The sequence below is a fragment of the Sitodiplosis mosellana genome, unplaced genomic scaffold (genome assembly GCF_009176505.1).
Source record: "Sitodiplosis mosellana isolate CC-2019 unplaced genomic scaffold, AAFC_SMos_1.0 Smas_scaffold_6226, whole genome shotgun sequence".
NCBI classification, from domain to species: domain Eukaryota; kingdom Metazoa; phylum Arthropoda; class Insecta; order Diptera; family Cecidomyiidae; genus Sitodiplosis; species Sitodiplosis mosellana.
In genome coordinates, this window is record NW_022601467.1 from 20,641,346 (window position 1) to 20,665,820 (window position 24,475).

At 35.9% G+C, this 24,475-nt stretch overlaps 9 protein-coding genes across 18 annotated transcripts in view; 5 read left to right on the top strand and 4 right to left on the bottom strand.

Moving 5' to 3' along the window:
- Window positions 1-24,475, top strand: part of LOC129578778 (mediator of RNA polymerase II transcription subunit 14) — a 310,854-nt gene that overhangs the window by 173,747 nt on the left and 112,632 nt on the right. The window lies entirely within an intron of this gene.
- Window positions 1-24,475, top strand: part of LOC129578805 (uncharacterized) — a 298,644-nt gene that overhangs the window by 161,537 nt on the left and 112,632 nt on the right. The gene's annotated exons all lie outside the window — the stretch shown is intronic.
- On the bottom strand, window positions 118-6,415 carry LOC129577742 (ell-associated factor Eaf-like). The gene is made up of 9 exons (XM_055465242.1): window positions 6,275-6,415; window positions 4,341-6,074; window positions 2,056-2,297; window positions 1,789-1,915; window positions 1,520-1,705; window positions 1,337-1,456; window positions 1,101-1,246; window positions 837-1,023; window positions 118-742 (listed from the first exon to the last, which is right to left on the bottom strand). Exons 2-9 carry the CDS (start codon window positions 5,783-5,785, stop codon window positions 610-612), a joined length of 2,586 nt encoding a protein of 861 aa, XP_055321217.1. The 5' UTR covers window positions 5,786-6,074; window positions 6,275-6,415; the 3' UTR covers window positions 118-609.
- LOC129578836 (protein chibby homolog 1) lies at window positions 3,710-7,887 on the bottom strand. Its single transcript, XM_055468022.1, has 2 exons — window positions 6,517-7,887; window positions 3,710-4,084 (listed from the first exon to the last, which is right to left on the bottom strand). The coding sequence occupies exon 1, from the start codon at window positions 7,885-7,887 to the stop codon at window positions 7,567-7,569; it is 321 nt and encodes a 106-aa protein (XP_055323997.1). The 3' UTR covers window positions 3,710-4,084; window positions 6,517-7,566.
- On the top strand, window positions 7,957-10,380 carry LOC129578801 (uncharacterized). Of its 3 annotated transcripts, XM_055467938.1 has the most exons (11): window positions 7,957-8,196; window positions 8,286-8,343; window positions 8,412-8,588; window positions 8,722-8,835; window positions 8,907-9,051; window positions 9,116-9,376; window positions 9,451-9,584; window positions 9,657-9,797; window positions 9,866-9,930; window positions 9,992-10,075; window positions 10,161-10,380. In XM_055467938.1, exons 1-11 carry the CDS (start codon window positions 8,045-8,047, stop codon window positions 10,291-10,293), a joined length of 1,464 nt encoding a protein of 487 aa, XP_055323913.1. In that variant the 5' UTR covers window positions 7,957-8,044; the 3' UTR covers window positions 10,294-10,380. The 3 variants fall into 3 exon arrangements, with proteins under 3 accessions (XP_055323913.1, XP_055323911.1, XP_055323912.1); XM_055467936.1 differs by having other exon boundaries at window positions 9,451-9,797; XM_055467937.1 differs by having other exon boundaries at window positions 9,451-9,797; window positions 10,010-10,075.
- LOC129578820 (vacuolar-sorting protein SNF8) lies at window positions 10,299-11,333 on the bottom strand. The gene is made up of 3 exons (XM_055467982.1): window positions 10,864-11,333; window positions 10,623-10,769; window positions 10,299-10,544 (listed from the first exon to the last, which is right to left on the bottom strand). The coding sequence occupies exons 1-3, from the start codon at window positions 11,331-11,333 to the stop codon at window positions 10,403-10,405; spliced, it is 759 nt and encodes a 252-aa protein (XP_055323957.1). The 3' UTR covers window positions 10,299-10,402.
- LOC129578784 (116 kDa U5 small nuclear ribonucleoprotein component) lies at window positions 11,491-15,658 on the top strand. The gene is made up of 9 exons (XM_055467892.1): window positions 11,491-11,672; window positions 11,807-11,969; window positions 12,049-12,290; window positions 12,409-12,835; window positions 13,020-13,111; window positions 13,182-13,373; window positions 13,504-13,918; window positions 14,026-15,267; window positions 15,342-15,658. Exons 2-9 carry the CDS (start codon window positions 11,859-11,861, stop codon window positions 15,543-15,545), a joined length of 2,925 nt encoding a protein of 974 aa, XP_055323867.1. The 5' UTR covers window positions 11,491-11,672; window positions 11,807-11,858; the 3' UTR covers window positions 15,546-15,658.
- Window positions 17,038-19,045, top strand: LOC129578814 (adenosine deaminase-like protein). Its single transcript, XM_055467971.1, has 6 exons — window positions 17,038-17,205; window positions 17,269-17,396; window positions 17,457-17,645; window positions 17,769-18,088; window positions 18,317-18,462; window positions 18,525-19,045. Exons 1-6 carry the CDS (start codon window positions 17,161-17,163, stop codon window positions 18,717-18,719), a joined length of 1,023 nt encoding a protein of 340 aa, XP_055323946.1. The 5' UTR covers window positions 17,038-17,160; the 3' UTR covers window positions 18,720-19,045.
- The window catches only part of LOC129578822 (ras-like GTP-binding protein Rho1), an 8,758-nt gene continuing 6,005 nt past the window's right edge, over window positions 21,723-24,475 (bottom strand). For all 8 annotated transcript variants that reach the window (XM_055467989.1, XM_055467987.1, XM_055467990.1 and 5 more), the window contains 3 exons: window positions 23,817-23,966; window positions 23,656-23,736; window positions 21,723-23,527 (listed from right to left, as the gene is read on the bottom strand). In XM_055467989.1, coding sequence (XP_055323964.1) covers window positions 23,336-23,527; window positions 23,656-23,736; window positions 23,817-23,966 — 423 coding nt within the window. In that variant the 3' untranslated portion in view covers window positions 21,723-23,335. The remainder of the gene's footprint in view (window positions 23,528-23,655; window positions 23,737-23,816; window positions 23,967-24,475) is intronic.

Genomic DNA, 24,475 nt, shown 5'->3' on the forward strand with positions numbered 1-24,475 from the left:
TTGCTGGTGCATGTGTTCAAGTGATTTTCGTTTTTGTTTCGTTTCAAATTTAGCGCTCAACGTGTTCTGGTATGGACAATATCAATGAACAGAGCAGGAGAAAAAACGAGTAAAACATTTGTTTTACACATTGTTTGAACTTTTCGATGAAAATTCAACATTTATTCAAACACGCACATTGCCAGTCAACATTTAGTTGGGTTTTTTTTGGTATTTAGCATTAACATTATTTGTTCTCTTTGTACTACAATACTGCTAAATTTGATGCTAAAGCATAAGCAGTTACATCAAAGCTCAATATCATATCAGATTACTATAAGTAATATTGCCTTCAGTCAGTTCAATAAAATCAACAATTTATTTGCTTTTCCTTTCTCTCTACTATAAATTTGAATAGAAAAAAAATCACGAATCTAATAAAAATGGTAAACAAAGCCAAAAAAAATATCCAAATTTTAATTGAAATTTTATATCAATCCAGTCGACACCTTCTGTTGTACGTATTTTGAATTACATAGAAAATCGATTTGATGTATACAGTCAAGCATGTTGTAGGGCATTCATAGATATTTAGGCACTGCGATTTTTTTTTTATCGTCTAAATGAGCTTTACACCGATAAGCGAATGGTTATAAAATCTTTGGAGTATTCAAATGTGGTGAAACTGATGCCAACAGCTATGGGGCCCTTCACCCAATTCATGCTCAATCCCTTAAAAAATCCGCGCGCTACACCCTCATTTCTACCGGAGCAATGCAAAAAAAAAAAGTTAGATCAAATCTAAAAAATGATGAATCGTTGCAGTTGTTCTCGGATGACAACCATTGAACACATACTTGTAAATAAATCTGAGGCTAGACAAAATTGTTCGATAGTTGTTCGGTGGCAGTTTCATCATTCCAACCGTTTGCATTCGTCTTCTAACTATATCCAATGGGTAACTGGCCGTTTGTCCTAAGATGCCAGCCATCGATCCATAACAGAACGAATAAATTGGCTGCGGTTTCTTTTCTCCCGTATATTCTGAAAAATTACATGAAAAACATTAGCAATTGGCACTAGTATAAAGCAGTATATTTCCTTTGTCAAGTGGTATGCACCGTAATGTTTACGCTTTAACGTTTCAAATGTAAAAAACGATGTGCCTGCATAGGGAATAACACCTAAAATAGTGGCCCAGTAGCCACGAAATAGAGTTCTTGGCCCTTCGTCAACCCAAATTTTTACGAATACGTGTCGTAGTGACCTAAATTGTGAATCGAATATTCAAATCGATTAAATTCAAAGTCATTTTTGGTATGCATATAATCAAGAATAACTCTTCGTATTTTTTTACTTGTAACCGGTGTATTTATCCGTAACAGCCATTCGTGCTCTAGCTAAATCTAATGGATATGTGCATGACTGTGATGTTATTCCAGCTAACGATCCGGCTAAAAATCTCCGACAATTGGTGCTAATAGAAAAGAAAGAAAGATTAGCCAAATGTTCCATATGAGTTGAATTGGTGTTCGCGTACCTTTGGTCTTTGTCTACAGACAGCACTTTCTTCCATTGTTCGTGCGATGTGAATTGGATAGCTGCATAAGGGATAATTCGTGCCATTGTCGCCGAGTTGCCTCTCCATAGTGCAAAGAAGCTCTCTTTATGTACCGTGTTCCGGAGGAATAAAATTGCTGCTCGAAAGGAATAGGGAATATCTTTGCTGCAAGGGAAATAATCGTTTTGAAATCCCTAATACGCACACAGTGAAAGAGTAAACGGTCTATAAAATTGCATTCAACTTACTGAATTTGAAAATTAATTTTAGCCCGATCTAGTGGCGCGATAACAGTTTTTGCCACGCTACCCGCTAGAGCGCCACAGAATAGATTTATTGCAACAGTATTAACTGACGCTTTTACAGAATCTGAAACTGAGCCACAAAGAAAAAAAAACATGTAAAATCTACTCTAGAATCAACTTCAATGTTCCAAGTTCAACTCGTTCATAGTTTAGAATTGTGTTTCATTGCTTAAAATGTTACACTTTGTTTTGAATTATTCAGATACTTACTTCTGACTTCATGATTGGTTGACGGTTGGTGGTTTGGTATTTGTGTATTTTCTCTTAGCATTTTTTGCTTACAATTGAATTGCTTATTGGGTTTTTTCAAAAAATTTGGGAAACGACGTTCCTTAAAAATAAGTAATAACAATAACAAAATAAAGAGAAAAAAAAATAAACGAAAATAAACACAGTATTTGCTGAGACAATTTGACTGAATCAGATGATAATGATTATTATGATGAAATGAACAGAGTCAGCTAAACGTCAATCAACGATTTTGCTGCTGCAACACCCGCAAAATATTACTTAGGCGTTTACATTTACTGCACGTCATATGTATCCAATTTGAATTAAATTTTCTTAAAATTTACACGTAAATTGATTCTATAAATGGCTGGATTTGTTTACTGCATCGTAAGCAAATGATTTAGTTTGTTTACAAAATGATTAGCAGGCAAAATTTTCAACTGAATGACACATCGACGAACTTCTTGCAATTTTCTTCTTAACAATTTAAGTAAAGGGATTAAAAACAACCATGCGTTGAACCGAAGCGTATAAAATTGTCGTAATCTATTTATAGAAACTTTATAGTGTGATCAGAAAATACCGTAAATAAAACACAAAAAAAACAAATTTCGGCACATGATTTGAATTAAGCAAATGCTAATGACAACACACAATGATCATAATGAATATACACATGCGATTCACATTGTTTACTTGTTGTTAACAGGATTTCAGTTCACTTTCATTGACAAAAATTTATCACAGATTCTTTGTTTTATTCATTCAAAAATCGACTGGTGGTACAATCGATTGCCAAAAAGTATTCGATTATCGTATGTTCCTCTCTCGGTCACCAATAATAGCATGAAAACAACGACCTGCATCGTCTGGAGACTATTCACAATATTCATGCCTTGTCATGTCCATTCGATTTTTATTGTTATGATTTGCTCTTGAACAAACTCAAACTTTAACCTTTTTCTCTGTGGTCGTGATTCGTTGATAACAACATGTATAATTTTGTTTACTTTTTATTATATAATTATACGTCTGGTGTCGTGTGTGTGTTTTGACGTTTCGCTTAAACTGATCCATTTTATGCCAAAGCCAATATTCAATTGCTTTGAATCGAGTACGCTAAAGCAATGCGATTCTAATTACAATTTCGAAATTGTACTCTTAAATAAGCCATTGTTTGAACGAAAACGAAGGAATTTTTATGTATGTAAAATAAACCGAATACTTGTTTTGAAACAATATTTACATAATAATTCTATGGCTGTATTGATTACGGCATTTTTTATCTTATGTTTTCAATTTGTATTTATTTCATCTCTATAAACAAATATAATTGCGAGGATAAACTCAAATTCTCACATTACGATAATTTTTGTTGTTGTTGTTGTTGTTGTTGATGAAGTATTCATGTTTCAAAAATAAAACTAAAAGATACGACTAAGTAGATTGAATTGTGAAGCAAAGTATTCCATTTTATTTTTCGCTGGCACTGCTATTTGTTCCGATGTTTTTAATCCGTTCGTAAAATAATTTCGCCGCCTTAAATTGAGAAGAGGAGAATAGATAAAATATCAACAATATGCTTTGGCTTGAGCTGAATTCATGACGATAAGTCGATATTTCTTACCGAGACAATGGGTTGTTCTTTGACTTGTTGATCTTTTGGCACTAATTTTTCATTTTGTTGCAATAAAAACCAGCCGTAATGAATGCCAACTATAGCCGGCACCAGAACAAGGACCGGTCCATATTTTTTCCACAAAGTACTCATTCTCGCTGAGTCCAATGAAAATTGTGATTCGGTTATAAGGTGCTGTGTACAGAGTTTATTTTGAGCTGCGAGATGATTTGACATTTCAATGTTATGACAGCACGGGATCGGTTCAGCGGCAACCAGCCCGGATCGGTTCAGCTGCAACCAGCCCGGATCAGTTCACTTTAAATTCTTATCTGTCTGGAATTTTCTCGAATTTTCTCCAATTTTGATGAATGCCCAATTGCTCATTGTCTCATTTAATTGGAATAAAAACAACAAATGTCTTAGATTTTCGATACATCTTCAATTATTATTAAAAACAGAACTTAATGATTAAAAAAAAATGAAACAAAGAAAATTCGTGATATACAATCAATTCTTCGATTTGATGGAAGAACTGTTCCACATCTCTTTTGCTCAGAAAATTATTATTACAAATATGCATTACAAAATCGGTATATTCGGGTCGGGGGAGGAGTAGGGATGTTTGATTATGTGTTCATTTTGCTAATCATCATCCGAATCAGATGAGGCCGATGATAGGCGTAGATCTTCGTCTAGGAGGAGAGCTGGCAGTGATCCATTATCAACTGGCTTGCGCATTGCATTTGAATGATGTTGCTGCTGCTGGTTTTGTTGATGCTGTTGCTGCTGTGGCCGATGGTTCATGCCCTCATCATCGTCGTCATTGTCATCGTCACTGTTGCTGTTGCTATCCGAATCGCTACTATTGCTATTACTATTACTATCCGAATCGGATGAATCACTTGAGTCAGATGAAGACATGACGCTGACCAACGAGGTCAATTCATCCTTGGGTAAAGATTGATGATGGCTACTACTTGATTGTCGCGATTGTTGCATTTTATCGTACGAACTACTACTTTGAAGGCTACTTGAATTGTGTGAACTGTGGTTGGTGTTGGTGTTGGCATTGGCGTTGGCGTTGGCATTGGCATTGGCACCGTGATGGCCCGAATGCAAGTGTGGCAAATGCGAATGCGAATGTCGATTATTATTTGACGGTGCATTCAGTTTGGGCGATGATGTCGATGGTTTATTTGAGTGATAACTACTAAATTGGTGTGGTACGTCTAGGTTTGAGGCTCGTTGTGGTGGCGGTGCTGGTGCTGCCGGACTGCTATTTACATTATTCGTGATTGGTTTGGTCATTGGCATAATATCATCGTCCATGCCAATCAATGGGATACTTGGTAGCGTTGATTGGCCATTGTTTGCATTCCAAGCCGGCGCTTGTTGTGGACTTTTATGATGCGGATATGATGGTGATCCTTGGATGGGCGAATGACGCGGTACAAATGAACTGAGTGCATTTTTTCGAATGCCTGTCGACACTCGCGTTTTATTCGATTTCCGTTGTGTATTATTTTCCATGTACGGTCGAGATGGTGCATTGCTACTTACACTGGCCGACACATTTCCAATACTGCCTCCAGAACCACCTCCCATTCCGCCGCTCATTATTCCACTGCCAGCACTTGCACCTCCAACATTGCTGACGCCGCCGCTGCTGCTGCCGCTACCGCCACTTCCACTTGCATTGTTCATACTCGCTTGATGTGAGGAGAAGTTGGCTGATGATTTGTTATTGGTCTCACTGCGTGTTTTCTTCACTTGAATATTGTGATGCAATTTCTCGATCGTAACTTCTCCCGTCGTTTTATCAATGATCAGCACACATTCTTTTGTGTAGTTGCGTTGATTGCCTTTGAACACCGTTTTCGGCACACCGGATGAGTCTAAATGCGGCACCGTTACAGTCACTTGATTATTTGAGCTCACATCTAACGTTGCTGATTTCGATAAATCCACACTGGCTGGCTTGAAATCATATTTCAATGTGTGAAACGATGTGCGCGGCTTTGGTGTGTTGAATGTCGAGCCCAACTTCAATTCACGCACTTCACTGTGCCGATTATATCTTTGATCCATTTTGAATGCACTACGTAATCAGTCGCCACAAATTGAAATTCGGTCTTGTTTAAAAAAAAAGAAGGTCCAGTCGCAATCACTTGTGCCGTTCTCTTGACCGAATTACGATCAGCCGTGCAGTACACGTTCACCAAAAATTATTATTTTTTCTGGCGAATTGATTTATTTGCTGGAAACTTGAATTGTATGTGTGTCCTCTTTTTTTTCTTCTTGTTGGGTCATACGAATGATACACCGCACCGTCGGGATCGATACACTACATTTTGTGTGCGACACTTCATGCAAAAATCTGAAATGTGAAAACATATGGAAATGTTAAAAAAAAGTGACCATCGAGACGATTGACTTTCACAAAATCACATAACCTTAATTCAAGTATCAACTATGAGTGCGACTGAGAAAAAAAGGCTACGGCATGCACTTAGACTTGTAATAACCGGAACTAAAATACCAAATAGTTATTGCAAGTAAATGGCATCGATTGCTCACCCCTTTTGCCAATCCGGACACTCGATTTGCCTCTTGAAATTTCGAACTTGCTCGTGTCCTTCATTTACAAACATTTCACGTCAAATTCGAAACATACAACTATATATACACACGCACACTGTTTTCATTTTCACTTTTCTAGAAACAGTATTTCTTTTTTGTTGTTGTTGTTGAGGCAAATGCATCCAGTTTCCAATCAGCGAATTCAAGATATGTGGAAAAATACTACATTTTCTACTTACTTTTTGAATGTGCTGGATCGTATGGTGTGTTTTTTTGTAAATAATTTTCTTTCTCTCTCTCTCTGTCTTTCTCACTCTGTCTCCCCGTCTCAGCTATGTGTGTATTGAGCTGTTTGTAGATAAAGTGGTTTTCCGTAACATCAATGAAATTAATTCACCCGCAAGATATTCTTATCAAAATATTTAAAGCAGAATGAAAAAATAATTCAATTTTGATCACAGAATATGTTGACTGTGGCCAGGAAACGAACAAAAAACAGCACTGTGTATTTCTCGTGTTGGCTATATTGCTTTCGTTGCTACAGCTGCTTTGTTTGGCCACTTTCAATCCGATTTGGCTAATGTTCGATTTAAATGACGAATGAATCAAATCGCTCAAAAGAGAATGTATTTTGACACGAAACTAATGACTTTTTTCTCTGCAATTCCAAACTTACGTATACAAAAAATCCAACCAACGCCATCTGTCGTTGTCATTTCATCGCTGAAACAACAGAACCAGCAATAGCAACAGCAACAAAATAGTGTAAACATATTTACATATGAATTTTTCGGGTTGGCATTGAATACGGTATTTGGTGTTGCATCTGAATATTGGTGAGTTTTGTGTTTATGATGCACAAATCAAAGTACTAGATAACACCTGACATTGAATTGCTTGGTGCGATGCTAATTTTTTTTTTGCCGTTGCTTGCAAATTGTTTTCGGTCGTGGCACACTTGTCCATTTTTTGTTGTTCCTCCTGAAATGCACACGCATGATATTCCCGCTTGGTTAACAGTCAGCAATTATTTTTGTTGATATTTCATCATTTCTGCTGAAACAAAGACGGAACAAAAACAACAACAACAGAAGAATGTGGAATGTTCACAAGCAAATTGAACAACTATTAGAATGCGCTTATTTGCAATGAAAAAAGGAATATGAATATTTTGATCACCGATCGCTTTACAAGAACGAAGAAAAAAAGCACCCACAACATTTCTTTAGTTTAAATGAGAAAATTTCTTCAAAATCATTTTATTCGTTATCTTATGCGTTTTCTACAATTCATTTATCACGAAGTATTTTTAATTCGGATAAATTCTCGGTGAGCATATCGAGTAGTATATCGACTTTGATTTGATTCAAATTATTCTCCTCTTCTAGCTTTTGCAAACGTTTTCGCATCGCGGTAATGTCGTCGGCGTCTCCTGGTTGCTGAGTTACAATCCACATGCCATCGACGAATTTTAACTTCTTTTTATTCGTCAAGTTTAATTGAATCACTTGAAAATCGTCCAGTTTCTCTTGAATCTGTGCAGAACTGCCATCTCGTTTGCTCCGTTGTGGTATACTCTTTGTATCGAACTTTTTTGAAAAAATTGGCATTTCGCTCACAAAACACTCTGTTTCTTAGTCTTGATTGATCGATGGGATCACTGTTACACAATTAATCTAGGTGAATACGGTCACAAAACAAACACACCGCACAGTATACCACTTGCTGTTTTGTATTTCCGATATCCATAGCAACGGTTACTTGCTTATGCCACGCATTCAGCCACAATGTGAAATGCCACTTAGTTTTGTTTTGTTTACTATTTCAACTGTGACGGAAAAGGGTGAAGCGTGCCAGCAGCAAAAACATTTCAATCATTCTCATTTCATTTTGTTGTTTTGTTCAATGACTTTTGAGTGGTGAGTTGCTCGATCATTACAGTTTTTCGTTCTTTGGATGATATTGACCAATTTTCGATTGATTTCTAACATTTTTCAATATAATTTAGTGGATGCAAGGACAATGAGCTGATCTTATCACTAGAGAACGAATTAGATTTGTATAAGGTAACACCAAATGGATAAACAATTGAACTGCACACGATTTTAATCGATGGATTACTGTCTACTTTCAGCATGAGCACGAGAAATTGCGGCAGAAAATTGACGAAATTGTAAAGTCAAATGAGGCACCGTGCAATGATGATGCCTATGAAAAATTTGTTCAGGCCGAAGCCAATTATCAATCGTACAAACAAATCTCCACTGATGCCATCAATAATTTAAAAGGACAAATTGAATATATCAACACTGTGAGTTTGCAAAATTGACGCGATGATTCGCGCTAAATCTTGCCGTTAACTGTCACTTCAAAATGAAATACTTTAAATCACATAGTCATTTACCTTTCAAACAAAATTCGTATTTCCATCGAATCAACCATAGGAGAGACTGACTTATTACAACTTATGGAAAATATCACAGCAAACTATATGCAATTTAGAAGCGGAGATCAATCAATATTTGAAACAGTCGAATTGTCCAGATTCTGTTCAACAAGTAAGCAATAGAGCTAGAAATAATATTGACAATTCTTTGCAACGTACAATTGATATTTCGTTAATTCACAGTTAAAAAATCAAATTCGCGCTTCCGAGCAGAAAATCGTGGAACTTCGGCATGAAATAGACTCAGGAAAATCAATCGAAATGAGTTTAGAACAGAGTAAAAACGCCTGTGAAGTCCAAATGAGAACGCTGGACAAAAAATACAATGGTGATTGAATATATATCGCTTTTAGTGCCAATTTTTGACATTCGATATTTTTTCCATCAATCAGATTTAACGATCGAACATAGGGACGTCCTGGCACAACTAAAAAATATGGAAAACGTGTTGCGCGATAATCGCTTTGAAACAACTGAACTGAGAAAGGAGCGAGATGCGTACAAAAAACAATTGAAATCATATTGTGAATTGCACAAGCAATACCAACTTCGCGAATCGATAGCACACACAAAAATGCACGATGCTCTTCAGATGATCGAAACGGCACTGGCAGAGAAAAATGCGGCGATGCTACGTGAAAAAGAAATTCGAGGTGATTTTTTACACTTTTCATTTTGAATTCATCAATTTTAAATACCAATTACTCATTCTTATTTTTCGATCCAGATGAATGTGATCAATTGGCGTTGACGATAGGCAAAGTGATGGAAGAGGCTGGCGATAAAGTCGAAGGCAATATCGATGAGATAAAAACCAATTATACACAACGAATGCATAAATTGGAGGATATCATCAAAAAAGTGTGGTTTTCAAATTCGAATCGAACACCAGTCTCAAATACTTTAAACTCTAACATTTACCGTATTTTTCAGTTGATCGTATCGAAAGAGACTTTATCGAAAAATAATCAGTTGTCGAGGGGCCAAGTGCAGGAATTGCAATCGAATCTTGCAAAAATCGTGTCTGCCAATGAAACGCTCAACACCGATCTACAGACGGCCTCAAAAACAATCGTGAGCTCTTTATTCCATTTTGTAATCGCGCTTTGATTTTACAATTTTCGGGAATTTTTGGTTCACAGGTGGAACTCGAAATGAAGCTGAGGGCATATGAAAAGTTGATCGCATGTGAACAGGCAACCTCAAAGTAATGTTTATAAAAGAGAGCCGCATTTGGAACTACATAATATGCTTTGATTTTTAATTAGAACTTCATTTATCTCCAGGGAATCAGAAGAGCGTTGGAAGAAGTTACAAGACCTGTTGGTTCAAAACGTGAATCTCAAGCAAAAGTAAGTTTGCATTCATTGCATTAAATTCTCGCAAGCCAATTTTTCTGATTTGCAACGGATACAAATGATTCATTCTCACTTTTAGGTGGAGAGACTCATTCACTGAAATGACAGAGAGGCTGCAAAGAGAATTGGTACAGTTTCAAAGGGAAAACTCACGCCTCATCGCTGAAAATCAAAAGTTGACCAAAGAACTACAGAAACGTAATAAAAGCTAATGTAGTTTGACTTGAAAAATAATTTGATATTGCGAAATGTTATAAAAATATGTACATATTTTGCAAAAGAAAAAACACAGAGTGTGAATAAATTTCATTATAACAGTGTTTAAGACTGAGCAGCGGCTTGTTCTCGTTTCGGGAATAAACTTGGGAACCAGTAACTCTTCTCTTCGTCCTGTTCGTCCACCCAAGCCAAACCTTCGCCCACGATTTTTTCAATCGCTTGTTTTGCACGGAATTCATTCCAACTGTGGATGAAAAAAAAACAGAATCAAAATCGATCAGTTTTTAATTTAGAGTCGAGCTAGACACTTTGATCAATTTACCCTAGTTCCTTCATCAGCATGCTAATTGTGACAAATCCTTGGCCCTGATTGGATGCAGTGGTCAATACCATTGTTTCTTGTAAGCTCAATTCTCCGGGGATTGATTGCACCATATGTTTGCCTCTACCGATCGGATACACGACAAATCTAAAGGAAAAAAAATAAACGATTCAAACGGTTGGTGTCAATGAAATCTGCCAATTTTTCCAATGAATCAATCACATTACACAGTTATTCATACCCATTTCCGAATATTTTCAATTTCTTTGCTGCCATCAGAATGTCCTCACTAGTAATCTCCTGATGGGATGCTTTCTGTCCTCTGGCTGCAATCAAGCGTCTACGCAGTTCATCCAATTCCATCAAACCGCCCGTAACATGATTCAGTGCCAAACACACTTCAACAACTTGAACGCCAAGCTCATAATAGAAATCACCCATGCCTAAAATGCTCCAAAACCCTTTGCCAGATGCCAACGGATCGACACCGATGGCGGCGCACATTTCCTGGAATTGTCGTCGAAATTGTGCATTTTTCTTAATTTCATTGCGATGCTTCGTTGCAAAATCCTCCAAATTTTCACGAAAAACTTCCATTTGTTTTGTCATCTGTTCAAATTGAGAATCTTGTATTTCAGTGCCTTTGTCTTTAAACTTCCCCGCCTCTAGCTTCTGTTTATGCACGGCACCAATTCCTGCTTTTCGTCGCATCTTGAATTCCTTGTATTTTATTGGATTATGATGAAGAAAAAAATTGGTATAACTTTTGTTTCAATATTCACTCAATGTTTACTGGCGACTTTGACTTGAGTCACTGCTGTGTTGACAATTCAAACCTTGTCAAAGATATCACCAGGCGGCGCTATGCGGCTTTTGTTGAAGTGTCAACTAGCAGCATTTATATATGAAAGTGTTTCGCTTCGTCTTGTCGAAAAAGAAAGAGAATTAAACCGGCATTGAAAATTAATTCATTGGTCTAAACAAATTGGAAAATCGATATTTTAATTCGTGGTTCGATTGTTGGTGCTAAGAAAATTGTGTCCAGTGCATGTATGTTATCAATTTTATGTTGAAAATCTATTGTTTTACAATGGGCGCTTAACCATTGAATGTTTGAGGTTAAGTGTGAACTGGTGTAAACAAAATCCAATAAACGTTTGCTTTTCATGGACATTCATTCACAGAAAACACCGACGAAATTCTTGACTTTTTGAGGGAAATTGAGAAGGCTGCAACATGGATTCAGATCTCTATGATGAATTTGGCAATTACATTGGTCCCGATTTAGAGAGTGATGATGATGACGATCAGAGTATCTATGGCCAAGAGCCACAAGATGATGTGGATGTAAGTTTTTGCTGTACATTTTTTCATTTTTTTCTTTCTATCAAGCAAATCTCAATGCGTTTGTGGTGTGTATTTGTAGGATGATGCCATGGATGAAGACGACGATAATGTAGTTGATGACGAAAAGGCATCACGAGCGGTTGTTTTGCATGAAGATAAGAAATATTATCCAACGGCACTTGAGGTGTACGGTCCCGATGTTGAGACAATCGTTCAAGAAGAAGATGCACAACCGCTGGACAAACCGCTCATTGAGCCCGTGAAGAAGATGAAGTTCCAGCTGAAAGAACAAAATTTACCGGACACAACATATGAAATGGAGTATGTTTGCCGCGAGAATATCACCGGCTTTTCATTTTGCTAAATGATTTATTATCAATTTATCTCTCTACCCTACCAATTCAATGTGTTGCTTATGAAATATAACTTATACTTGCAGATTCTTGGCTGATTTGATGGATACTCCAACACTGATTCGGAATGTGGCTCTGGTTGGTCACTTGCACCATGGCAAAACCACATTCGTCGATTGTCTTATTCGCCAAACACATCCACAATTCGAAAACAACGAAGAAAGAGCATTGCGATATACAGACACATTGTTCACAGAACAAGAACGCGGTGTGAGCATTAAATCAACACCAGTCACGCTGGTGTTGCAGGACGTCAAGGCAAAAAGCTACTTGATGAACATATTTGATACACCCGGCCATGTGAATTTTTCCGATGAAACCACCGCATCGATGCGACTCACTGACGGTATCGTATTGTTTGTGGATGCTGCCGAAGGTGTCATGTTGAATACGGAACGATTGCTCAAACATGCCGTTCAGGAAAAACAAGCCATCACCCTTTGCATTAATAAGGTAAATTGTTGCTGGATTCAATGGAAAGAGAAAATATTCTCTTGAAATTTCGCTTTATTTGAAAAATTTCCATTTAATTTAAGTGACTGCAAATTTGGATAAAATCGGATGACAAAGAAAGAGACACCTAAATGAGTTAATTCACCAGAAAAATCTTATATTTTATTCTATAATCCACTTACAGATTGATCGCCTGATTTTGGAATTGAAATTGCCACCTCAAGATGCATACTTCAAATTGAAGCACATTATCGAAGAAGTAAATAGTATTTTAAGGTAAAAGCCAGGTCAAGTAACCATTAAATTTGTATCAAATGTTAATCGAAAACTATCTTCTTCTCTGTAGCACCTATTCAACAGAGGAGACACCATTGGTGATGTCGCCTGTATTGGGCAATGTTTGCTTTGCCAGTTCATTGTATGGCATTTGCTTTACATTGAAATCGTTTGCTAAACTCTATACAGACACCTATCCATCGGTGAACTACAGTGATTTTGCCAAACGTTTATGGGGTGACGTTTACTTCCAACCAAAAACGTAAGTTTCCATAATTTATGGGACATTTTTCTCGGAAATTTGAATCGAATGTCAACTTTATGAAGCATAGCTCGAAACTATCAACTCTTCATGGAATCCATTTCTTAATTTATCAAATTCTGTCTTTCAGGCGTAAATTCACAAAGAAACCACCACACAATTCGGCACAACGCAGTTTTGTTGAATTCATCCTTGAGCCGCTGTACAAGCTATTCGCTCAGGTTGTTGGTGACGTTGACGCTGCACTCCTTGATACTTTGTCTGAGCTGGAGATTCGTGTGACGAAAGAAGAAATGAAGTGTAACATTCGGCCGCTGCTACGTTTGATTTGCAATCGATTCATTGGCGATTTTAGTGGTTTCGTTCAAATGTGCGTGGAGCACATACAATCGCCACTGGATAATGCGCGAAACAAAGTGGATCATGTGTACACCGGTCCAAAATATGGCACCATGTACGATGGTATGGTCAATTGTGATCAGCATGGTGCGTTGATGGTTCACAGCTCAAAAATGTATCCAACGGATGATTGCACTTTCTTTCAAGTAGGTGCCATTTTCGGGCATTTTGTTTTTACAAAGCTTCTGCTGCCTAAATATCACATTTAAATCTTTTCGAATAACATTCTTGAAAATGATTATAATCAAAATAGGTTTTAGCTCGTGTCATGAGTGGAACACTGTATGCCGGTCAGGAGGTTCGAGTGTTGGGTGAGAATTATTCGCTAATGGATGAAGAAGACTCACGTGTACTGCAAGTTGGACGACTTTGGATCTATGAAGCCCGCTACAAAGTGGAATTGAATCGTGTACCGGTTGGCAACTGGGTACTGATCGAAGGTATCGATCAATGCATTGTGAAAACTTCAACCATAACCGAAGCACAGAACAGTGAAGAGTTGTACATTTTCCGACCGCTTAAATTCAACACACAAAGTATCATTAAAATCGCCGTTGAACCGGTTAACCCATCAGAATTGCCAAAAATGTTGGACGGTCTACGTAAAGTTAACAAATCGTATCCACTACTATCGACACGAGTCGAAGAGTCTGGCGAACATGTTATTCTTGGAACTGGAGAATTGTATTTAGATTGTGTTATGCACGATTTACGAAAGATGTATTCTGAAATCGACATCAAAGTGGCCGACCCAGTGGTTGCATTCTGTGAAACAGTTGTCGAAACCAGTTCGTTGAAATGTTTCGCCGAAACGCCAAACAAAAAGAATAAAATCACAATGATTGCCGAACCATTGGAAAAGGGTTTGGCCGAAGATATTGAAAATGAGGTCGTATCAATTGGTTGGAATAAGAAACGTTTGGGCGAATTTTTCCAAGTGAACTACGATTGGGATTTGCTCGCCGCACGTTCGATTTGGGCATTTGGTCCAGATAATGCCGGTCCAAATATTTTGGTTGATGACACACTGCCGTCTGAAGTGGATAAAAACCTGTTGGGTGCTGTTAAGGATTCGATTGTACAAGGCTTCCAGTGGGGAACACGTGAAGGTCCACTGTGCGAAGAGCCAATTCGAAATGTTAAATTTAAGATTTTGGATGCAGTTATTGCAAATGAACCGCTGCATCGTGGTGGTGGCCAAGTCATTCCAACCGCTCGTCGTGTTGCCTATTCAGCGTTTCTGATGGCCACACCTAGATTAATGGAACCGTATAATTTTGTCGAAGTACAAGCGCCGGCCGATTGTGTTTCAGCCGTTTATACAGTGCTGGCACGTCGCAGAGGTCATGTGACACAGGATGCACCCATCTCGGGATCACCATTGTACGTAATCAAAGCATTCATTCCCGCCATCGATTCATTTGGATTTGAAACCGATCTCCGAACGCACACCCAAGGACAAGCCTTCTGCTTATCCGTATTTCATCACTGGCAGGTGAGTTATAGACGATAGAAAGAAACATATTCAGAATGAAATACCCAATCTAATATTATTATTGTTTTGTTTAGATCGTTCCTGGTGATCCACTGGATAAGGGCATCATAATTCGACCACTCGAACCACAGCCAGCCACACATTTGGCACGAGAGTTCATGATAAAGACACGACGACGAAAAGGCTTATCAGAAGATGTGTCTATCAACAAATTCTTCGACGATCCTATGTTGCTTGAGTTGGCCAGACAAGATGTTCTACTCAATTATCCATTATAATATGTTTAATATTCTTCAACTTTCAATTTGAAAATGAATTTTTATTTGGTTTTAATAAGACTCGAAAGAAAATCCACCATTGAACTATAAATAAAATATTCTTTTGCAAATAATTTCATTTTTGTGAATAATTTTAATTTTACACCGAAGAAATGCTTAAGATCGTTTCAATGGGGTGTTGACGATGTTTGTAGGCAGCAGTTGAGTTTCCAGTCAAATGATTGAAATTATTTCCAAACTGACAACAATTGCAAACAGTGTCTTAATCAAATTTCATTAAATCGATTGAACACAAAACAATTGAAAAATGCCCAATAACTTGTATGTATTCAAAGTATTTTGGAAATCATATATTTAGCAATCCCCAGAAAATACATCGAGAAATAAAACAAAAAAGTGATTTTATTTTGGTTTTTCATTTATTTAGAAATTGGTTCATTAGTGTATTAAAATCACAGATTTTTTCGGGTTCAGTTGTCGTTTCGTTATCGTCATTGCTCGAGTTTTCATCGTATGTTTCCCAATCGGAATCAAAATCAATATCTGATTCGTCATCATTATTGTCTACGTCTGTTTTGATATTGATTCGTTTATTGAGTGTTTCACAGAGTTGATCCACAGTTTCGGTGTTCAATTGATTCGGAATTGGATATTCCGTCCATAGATTATCGTACTTTGTGACATGAATGTTAGTTGGAAGTCGATTTATGTCTTCCAAAAATTCCCTTTTGTCTGCATCACTGCGACAGCCCATCACACCATCGAGAAACATGTCCATGTGGTCGGTGCCCTGTACCAACGGATCGTACATCAATACAATCAAGCAATATTTGAGTAATGTTGGATACCAGCGTTGCTTTTCAACCGGAATTTCTGTGAATACTGAGATCAATTTGGCCAAATCACCATACTTTCTACGCTGTAGACATTCTTTCATTTCCCACATCAAACGTGTCGTCGATTCGGCGCTGACTGTTTCCATTTTGTCACCTTGAATTTGATTCAGAATAAAGCGATTGCAATTCGTTTTCTCCAACGTTTGCATTTTCTCATCGATAACGGATTTGTTTCTCTTTACTCTTCGGTGAACGTGTTCAAATATCCGCTTCGGAACATGTGCCACTCGTACGGGATATTTATTTTTTCGTTTGTCTCCTTTTTTCGCTCTTTTTGCGTGTGGTTTGTGAATAGCGGATTCATCACTAGCCGACATCGAATTACTTGATATCGACAATAATTCCTCGTCGTTTGTATCCATTGTGTGGATTTTCGATCGCTATAGTACTAAACTCTTGCTAAATAATATAAACCGTCGATTTTGTTTTGCTGCGAAAACAACGTGCTGCTCAACTGTCAAATTGGTTCAGTTTAACACTGGTTCACAGTGCGCTGTGTTGAAATGTCAAAATGAGCGGTATTGTCAAAAAAAACGGTCGGTTTTTGTTTAGCTACAAAAAGAGCTGCTCAACTGTCAAATTGGTTTAAGTAGACACTGGTTGACAATGCTCTGTGTTGAAATGTCAAAAGCGGCGCGCTAATGTCAGAATTTTTCGGTTTGCATTTTGCATTTTGATGAATTGTGTTCAACATTTGGAGATTTTGGAAACGAATCAAAATGAAGCCAAACAAGGAAATATTCATTGAACAATTGCCGAAAGTGGTAAATTTTCGCATTCTCTTCTAATGTTCATAGCACCGAATTCATTTTACTTTTTTCTATCAGGAATTGCATGCTCATATCAATGGATCCTTGTCCAATGAGACACTATGTAAACTTAGCCAATTGAAATATGGAACGGACGCAAAACACACTGAAAAATATCATCTGCTCACCAAAATGGATTTAATTGAGTAATTTCGCATGGTTATGATTGATTTTACATTATCGTTTATTTTGGATTGTTTTTGCAGTGCTTTCGAAAAGTTCAAATATGCTCACGAACTGACCGACACTCCAGAGGCAGTTGCACTGGCAACTGAGTGCGTTATCCGTGATTTCAGTGATGATAATGTGGTTTATGTTGAACTGAGATCAACACCACGCTCCACAATGAAAATGACCAAAGATGAGTACATAATGGCTGTGATCGACACAATCTTGTAATTACTTTTAAATATTTTTCTTGTGACTTCTAACACTTTACTTATTGGATATGATTGAAGTATTAATGAATTGTATCCCTTTTTTGTCCTTTATTATCTGATCGATTTGTCACATGGCAGGAAAATGAAGTCACAGTTGCCATCAATATTGGTAAAACTTATCGTGTCGATAAACCGCCGTGAAAGTATCGAATCAGCTGAAGAGAATGGCTCCTTGGCCAGTAAATATGCCAAATTACATCCGAACATTGTGTGTGGTGTTGATTTGAGTGGCGATCCAGCATCCAAGAAATTCTCCGATTTCGAACCCATTCTCGCTAAGGCCAGGGAGACTGGATTGAAATTGGCACTTCACTGTGGCGAAATTGACGATCAAGATGAAATAAGTGCGATGCTCAAATTTGGAATGCATCGACTTGGCCATGGAACATTTATCAAAGGTATTTTCATTTTTCTTGATCAAACATTCATTGACATATTTTGAATGATTTGTTAGTTGTTTTGGCCAGTTAATTGGGAATGAAGTAAAATTCTGTGTGACCCATACTGATATGGAGAAAATTTTGAGCACAATTTTGATGTAGATCTTTTAATGGGCCTCAACAAATGAACAATGATTTAATCATTTAGAAAAAAATAAAAATCGAAACGTTTTTTTTTATTTCTAGGTGAAAATGAGGAAATTCTACTGAAGAACAATGAAATCGCCTTAGAATGCTGTTTGACGAGCAATTTATTGTGTGGTGTGGTGCCAACATATTCTGACCATCATTTTTGGCGCTTCTATAAAAATGGCCATCCAGTTGTGATATGTGTACGCTTTGCATTGCTTCATTATTATCATTATAACATTTATCAAGTTGTGTTGTTTTTCAGACGGATGATTTTGGTGTGTTTAGCACGAGTTTGTCGAAAGAGCTTCAGATCGCTAGTGATACATTCAACTTGAGTTCCGATGATTTGATAAAATTGAGTCGCGGTGCCATCGATTGTTCATTTGCATCCGATGATGAGAAACCAATTGTTCATGGGAAAATTGATTCGTTCGCTAAAGATGCCATCGGTTTTTAAAAACTGCTGTGAGGAGAAATTGCGCTTCAATGGGATAAAGTCAAATACAAAAAAGAATGAATGAATAGTAGAAAACAAAATGAAATGATTGAAATGCAGTGGATCTTTTTACAATTTTTTTTTTCAGTTTCATCATTTTTATTATATGAATTTCTTCAGTATTTCAGTATGTCAATATTATAATTTCATTAGAAAAAACATCTTAAAATTACATGAAAATAAATTCAGGACATAATGCAAATAAAGATGTTTTTCTTTGTTTGTTTGTTTGTTTGTAAATGTCTATATCTCGTTGAATCACTGACACAAAGGAGGACGTTCGGAATGTGTACAGGATGGGGGTTGCGGGGATGAGGATGCAGTTTGGTGGCGAACGTTTGGTGTGGCAAATCTGGGGTTTATTGTAAAAATTATAAAGAACAAATTGAAAGCTGGTTTCATTTCCTGATTCAGTTGTTATTTATCTTAATATAGTGTTTTTTCTTCTTGCTTATTGATTATATAGAAAATCGTTAAATTTGTATTGCATTTAGTTTGTTTTAGTTAATTTGTTTTAAAAAAAGTGTTCTTTTTTTATTTCATTTTTTTGTGTGTTCATGTTCTGGATTTTCCTGTAAAAAAATCTCTCTTGCATTTGTTTATATTATCGGTATGTTGTGTGGGTGTGTGTGTTTTTACATTTTTAAGTAAATATGTGGTTGTATGTGTTTGCTTAATGCTCATTTAATGCAATTCAGTACAGTTTCGATTAGTTAGTTTTTGTTGTTTGTTTTTCTCTATAATTATTTCTTCATTCTGTACCTTAAGACTGTTCGATTGTTAACATGTCGGTTTGTAGAAGACTCAAATATGCAATTTTAGTTTTGGTATGAAAACAGCAATGAATCTAGCAAATTGCTATGAGTTACATTTGAAACGAAAGAATTTAAAAAAAAAACGGCGAGAAAAGAAAAAGATACATACATTTGGTTATCTACGATGGCGAACAAAAAATAAATGACAAGAAATAATGGGATCGTTTTCGACAGTTAATTTTTGCTAGCGCATAATTCATCGACTGAATTACACGTTTTGTATGAAACCTCAACGACGATCGCGAACAAACTAAGTTTCGCAAAATGAATGAAGCTCAAGCTTTTCTTGGATATGCAATAATTATCGCGAATCGATCGTATCAATTGATAATTATTTTTGGATGACCATTCTACATAGTATTTAAGTAAATGAGTTGCTTTCGTTTTGATGGCCAATTATCCAGATATCTTCTCTCTGGATTTGGAAGCAACTAGTTGAAAATGTGCTTATCATTTCATTTTCTCGGTTTATCTAATAAATAAGTTTTGTTGTGAGTTGGAGAAGACAATGCGAAGAATTGATGATTTGTGGCACACACAATGTGATTATCCATTGACCAAATAAAAAAAGAAAAGAAAAATAAAAAAAAGTCAACACATCAATGGCAATTGGGATTATGTATACACCCATGATTATTTCTATGACTTTATCAATCGGCTAAGGATAAAACGAAACATATTGATCAACGGTTTCATTTAATCCAAATCAATTCAAAAAAATGTCGGCGGAAGGGTATCATGTGCACTTCAGCAAATGTATTTCAATAGCTACGCAAACCAGGCACTTTTTTTTTTAAATTTAAAATATACTTTTTTTTAATTGTTTTGACCTTCCAACGTGAAATTGCCTTTCTAAAAAAAAATTCCTATTCCATTTCATAGTCTCACAATTCACGTCTTTTTCTGTATGAAGAATTCTGTCAATTCCTTGTATTTGTGTATACTAGTATGTTCTCTGTTGTTAAATCAATTTAAATTAGTTGAATCAAGCAAAGCAACATTGAAGCTTAGTTGTTGTGTCTGTGTTTGTAGGAAATGTTCCAGTAAAAATATTCTTATCTTTTTGCATTGAAACATTGGTGTTGCGATAAAAAAAAACAACAAAAAAGAGCGAAAGAAAAAATTGTCGGTTCTATTGCTTGTGGAATAAAAGTTGCTCACTGAAACCTTAATCATCTGTTTTTTTTTCTTCTTCTCTAGATCAATTTGTTCAGTCGATTCCTTAGAATTAAAAGAGAACATATCATTTTGCTGCATTGTTTCATTTTCATAATTACAAATCATTTCTAAAACGAACATTCATTCGAAGTGCTCTCGTTCGGTTTTAAAAACGCGATACATTTTCTATCTGTCGCAATGCACGCAATGAAGACAATTGTTAGTTTTACTCAAATTTATTCATCGAAAACATGTTTTTTTTTCTCTCTGTTTGCAAAATGGAATTCTTCTTTCTAAGTCTTTTTCCGACCTTTTAAGTTGCGAATGTACTGTTTGAATAATGTATTCTCTCCCTTTTTATTCGGGATATGCAACTCTCTTTCATTTATGCTCCCAATTTTAATTCAGCCAAATGTATGATTTCTTTACAATTAATATTTAGTTAACATGCTCAGATGCCTGAATGAGTAACGTAATGTTAGATTAGATTTTGTTTTGTTATAGCACTCAATTTAAATATATATAACAAAAATTATCTCGCCAACGTGCACTTGTGGCATGAATCAAAATAACAGGATGCAATCAGTTGTTATTTTCGGCAATCACTTTCAACAACAGACTCTCTCTCTCTCTCTCTCTCTCTCTCTATCTCTCGTTTCGAAACATTCAACTTGAAATGTAAATGGCAACATTCAGTTTTATTCCGTATAGCAGCCAAATCAAAAATAAAATCACCAACAATTAAATTAGAGTCGATAATTGCTGTTGATTCATACGAATGTTTACATAGTCCCTGTTATTTTGCCGTATGATCGATGCACTCGAGGCAAATGTGTTAGAAGTTATCTTAGAATTGAACAAAAGTTAACATAAACGATTTTTAGTGTGTGTTTGTTTGTTTGTGTCTCTTTGAAAAGAAAAAAAATATGAATATAAATTGACCAAACTCAAAAACAGATTTACAGAAAATCGGATTTAAAAAAAAAATCGATTTCGGACTGACATAATAAATACGACTTTATTATTTATAATAAAAATACAACTGATTTTTTTTTCATGCTTAATAAAAAAGTTTTCTTTCATCTTTTTATCTTTAAAATATATGCATAAAGTAATGTGCTTTCTTTTCTTCTTCATCTTGTCTAGTTACAGTTTGTTTGTTGTTTTTCCATTTTCATTGGTTTTGAATTAGTTATTTGTTTAATTTGTCGAACAAAAGAGAAAAAAAAAATAAGAAACCGTGTGTAATGTAAAATGTTATATTTGTTTTACAAAAGAAAAAGAAAAAAACGTTCGAAGAAATGGAGGAGGGGGATAAGTTGTTGAAATTCGTTTTTTGCGAATGACAATGTGTTCGAACTTGTTCAAATGTGTAATTTGTCCCTAAACCTGTCTACGTTTTTGGAATATTCTGGCGCACTCTCAATCATCAAATAGTTTGATTTTCCTTCAGCTGGTGAAAGTTGATGATGGTGATTCATTTTCTGGTTGTTGTTGTTGTTTTTGTTGCTGCTGCTGTTATTGTTGTTGTTATGCGAAATAATGTGTTGTTTTCATTTGATTTTACTTAATCATAGTTTTTGTCTATCTATTTTGTTTTTTTTTCTCTTTTCTTTATGTATTTTTCTTTAAATATTGTTCCTTTGTTTATTTTGCGTTAAACATTCCTAAAAAAAATTCTGTCGTCCCACAAAAGTTGGTTTTGTGTGTACAAAATTATTACAGTTTAGAATTAATTCACTTAAAATAAATCCATTTTTTTGTTTTTCTCTCGATAATTTGATTTTTTTCTTTCTTTCTTTTGTCCATCCTTAGCAGATTTGTTTTTTTTTTGTAATTTTTGTTGTTGTAGTTTTATTTTCGTGTGTGTTTATCAATTGATTAATTAAACGTTAAGATAAAGAAGAAAAAAAAACTATCATAATGTATTCTAAAATAGATTAAATTTTTTTTACTTTTGTTGTTTTTGTTGCTCAATTTGTTTCATCTCTATTATTATTATTATAATTTCTTCTTTTTTTTTAATCATTTATTTGTTTGTTTCATTTAATTGTTTTTGTTGAACGTGTTCAGAAAAGAAAAAAAGAGTTGGATTCTCGGAAAAATTAAAATGAAGAATTTGTTGTAGCTGCAGTAGTAGCAGTATTTAGCAGAGGCACCTACATCACACTTTGATTTTGACACATTCGTGGCCAGAGAAAATTGACCAAATCAAAATGACGTTTAAATTTGTTTCATTTATTAATTTATGTTTTTTTTTCATTCTTCTTTCATTTTAATTTTAATTTTTTTTTAAATTTTCAGTTTGTTTCTTTCGCTGAATGTGTGAATGTCGGTCAAAATCAATCAATTGAAGAAAGAAAAAAACAGAAAAAGAAGTAAACGATAAATCGAAAAAAAGTGTTGTTGTGGTTTTCTTTCTCTTTCATGAACTACGGGCATGGTTCATTTCATTTTCTTGCTGTTGATGTTGTTGTAAATACGTTGTTGTTCTTGGTTTTTTTTTCTCTTTTTTTTTAATGTTATTTTATAAAATCTTGTTGTATGTGTTAATTTTCCAAAAAAAAAGACAAAAAAAGTAATATGTTTCCATGTGCAACTCTTTTAGAGTAAATTACATCGTGCCTTCTTCTTCTTTTTAACTTGTAATGCAGCCCGTGTTGCTGTTTCGAATACTTCACGAACACCCTCTTTAGATTTTGCCGAACACTCTAAATATGCGAATGCATTAATTTTTTCAGCCATGGCGCGACCTTCCTCTGGCTTGACTGGTTCTTGCTTCATTTTTGCCAATTCCTATGGTTTGCGTTTGGTGCGGTGATGAATAACGGATGGAAAAAGAGTGAGCGAAATTAGTAAACCATAGGGGTTGTGCGTGTGTGTGTGTGTGATTTGGTGGTAAATATTGATTGTAGACGTCTTACCTTAATTGTGTTTGGATCACTTCGAAGATCTTTCTTGTTACCGACTAAGATGATTGGAACATTTGGGCAGAAATGTTTAACCTAAAATTGAAATGACGGATTAGCAATTCAGTTCAAAGGTTTGTTCGCAATGAATTCGTTTCCATTTGTCGTTTACTTACTTCGGGTGTCCATTTTTCTGGTATATTTTCCAGCGAATCCGGTGAATCGACAGAAAAGCACATTAGAATGACATTTGTATCTGGATAACTGAGAGGTCGAAGCCTGTCGTAGTCTTCTTGGCCAGCGGTATCCCACAGGGCCAGTTCCACCTAAATCAAAATACATCCAAAACGGGGAAACAAACAAACATTACAAAATTGAACAAACGGCGGAAGAGAAGAAAATATCGTCGAACTAATGAAAGTGATTTAGTGCGGGGAACATAATCCACATCCAATCGCAATTGATTGATTTTAGCACAAACTCGAAATTCGAAATGTATGACTCATGCGCTCGTTAACAAACCACACTACTCATACCGCAACGGACCGACCACATACCATACGCACAAATCATCATTTTTCTACGCAAGATGAGAAATTGACCGAATAACGACGATGAAAAAAACAACAACAATAAACAGTCGGTTTATGTGTGTGTGTGAGTGTGTGTGTGGATGGAAAATTGTTTAATAAAAAGGAACTTAATGTCCGGAAAAAAATATTGATTTTATTGAACTTTGCGAGAGCAAGAGGTAGAATTGAACGAAGAAGAAAAATAGAGCGTGTGAAAGAGAGAGAGAGAGAGAGAGAGAGAGAGAGAGAGAGAGAGAGAGAGA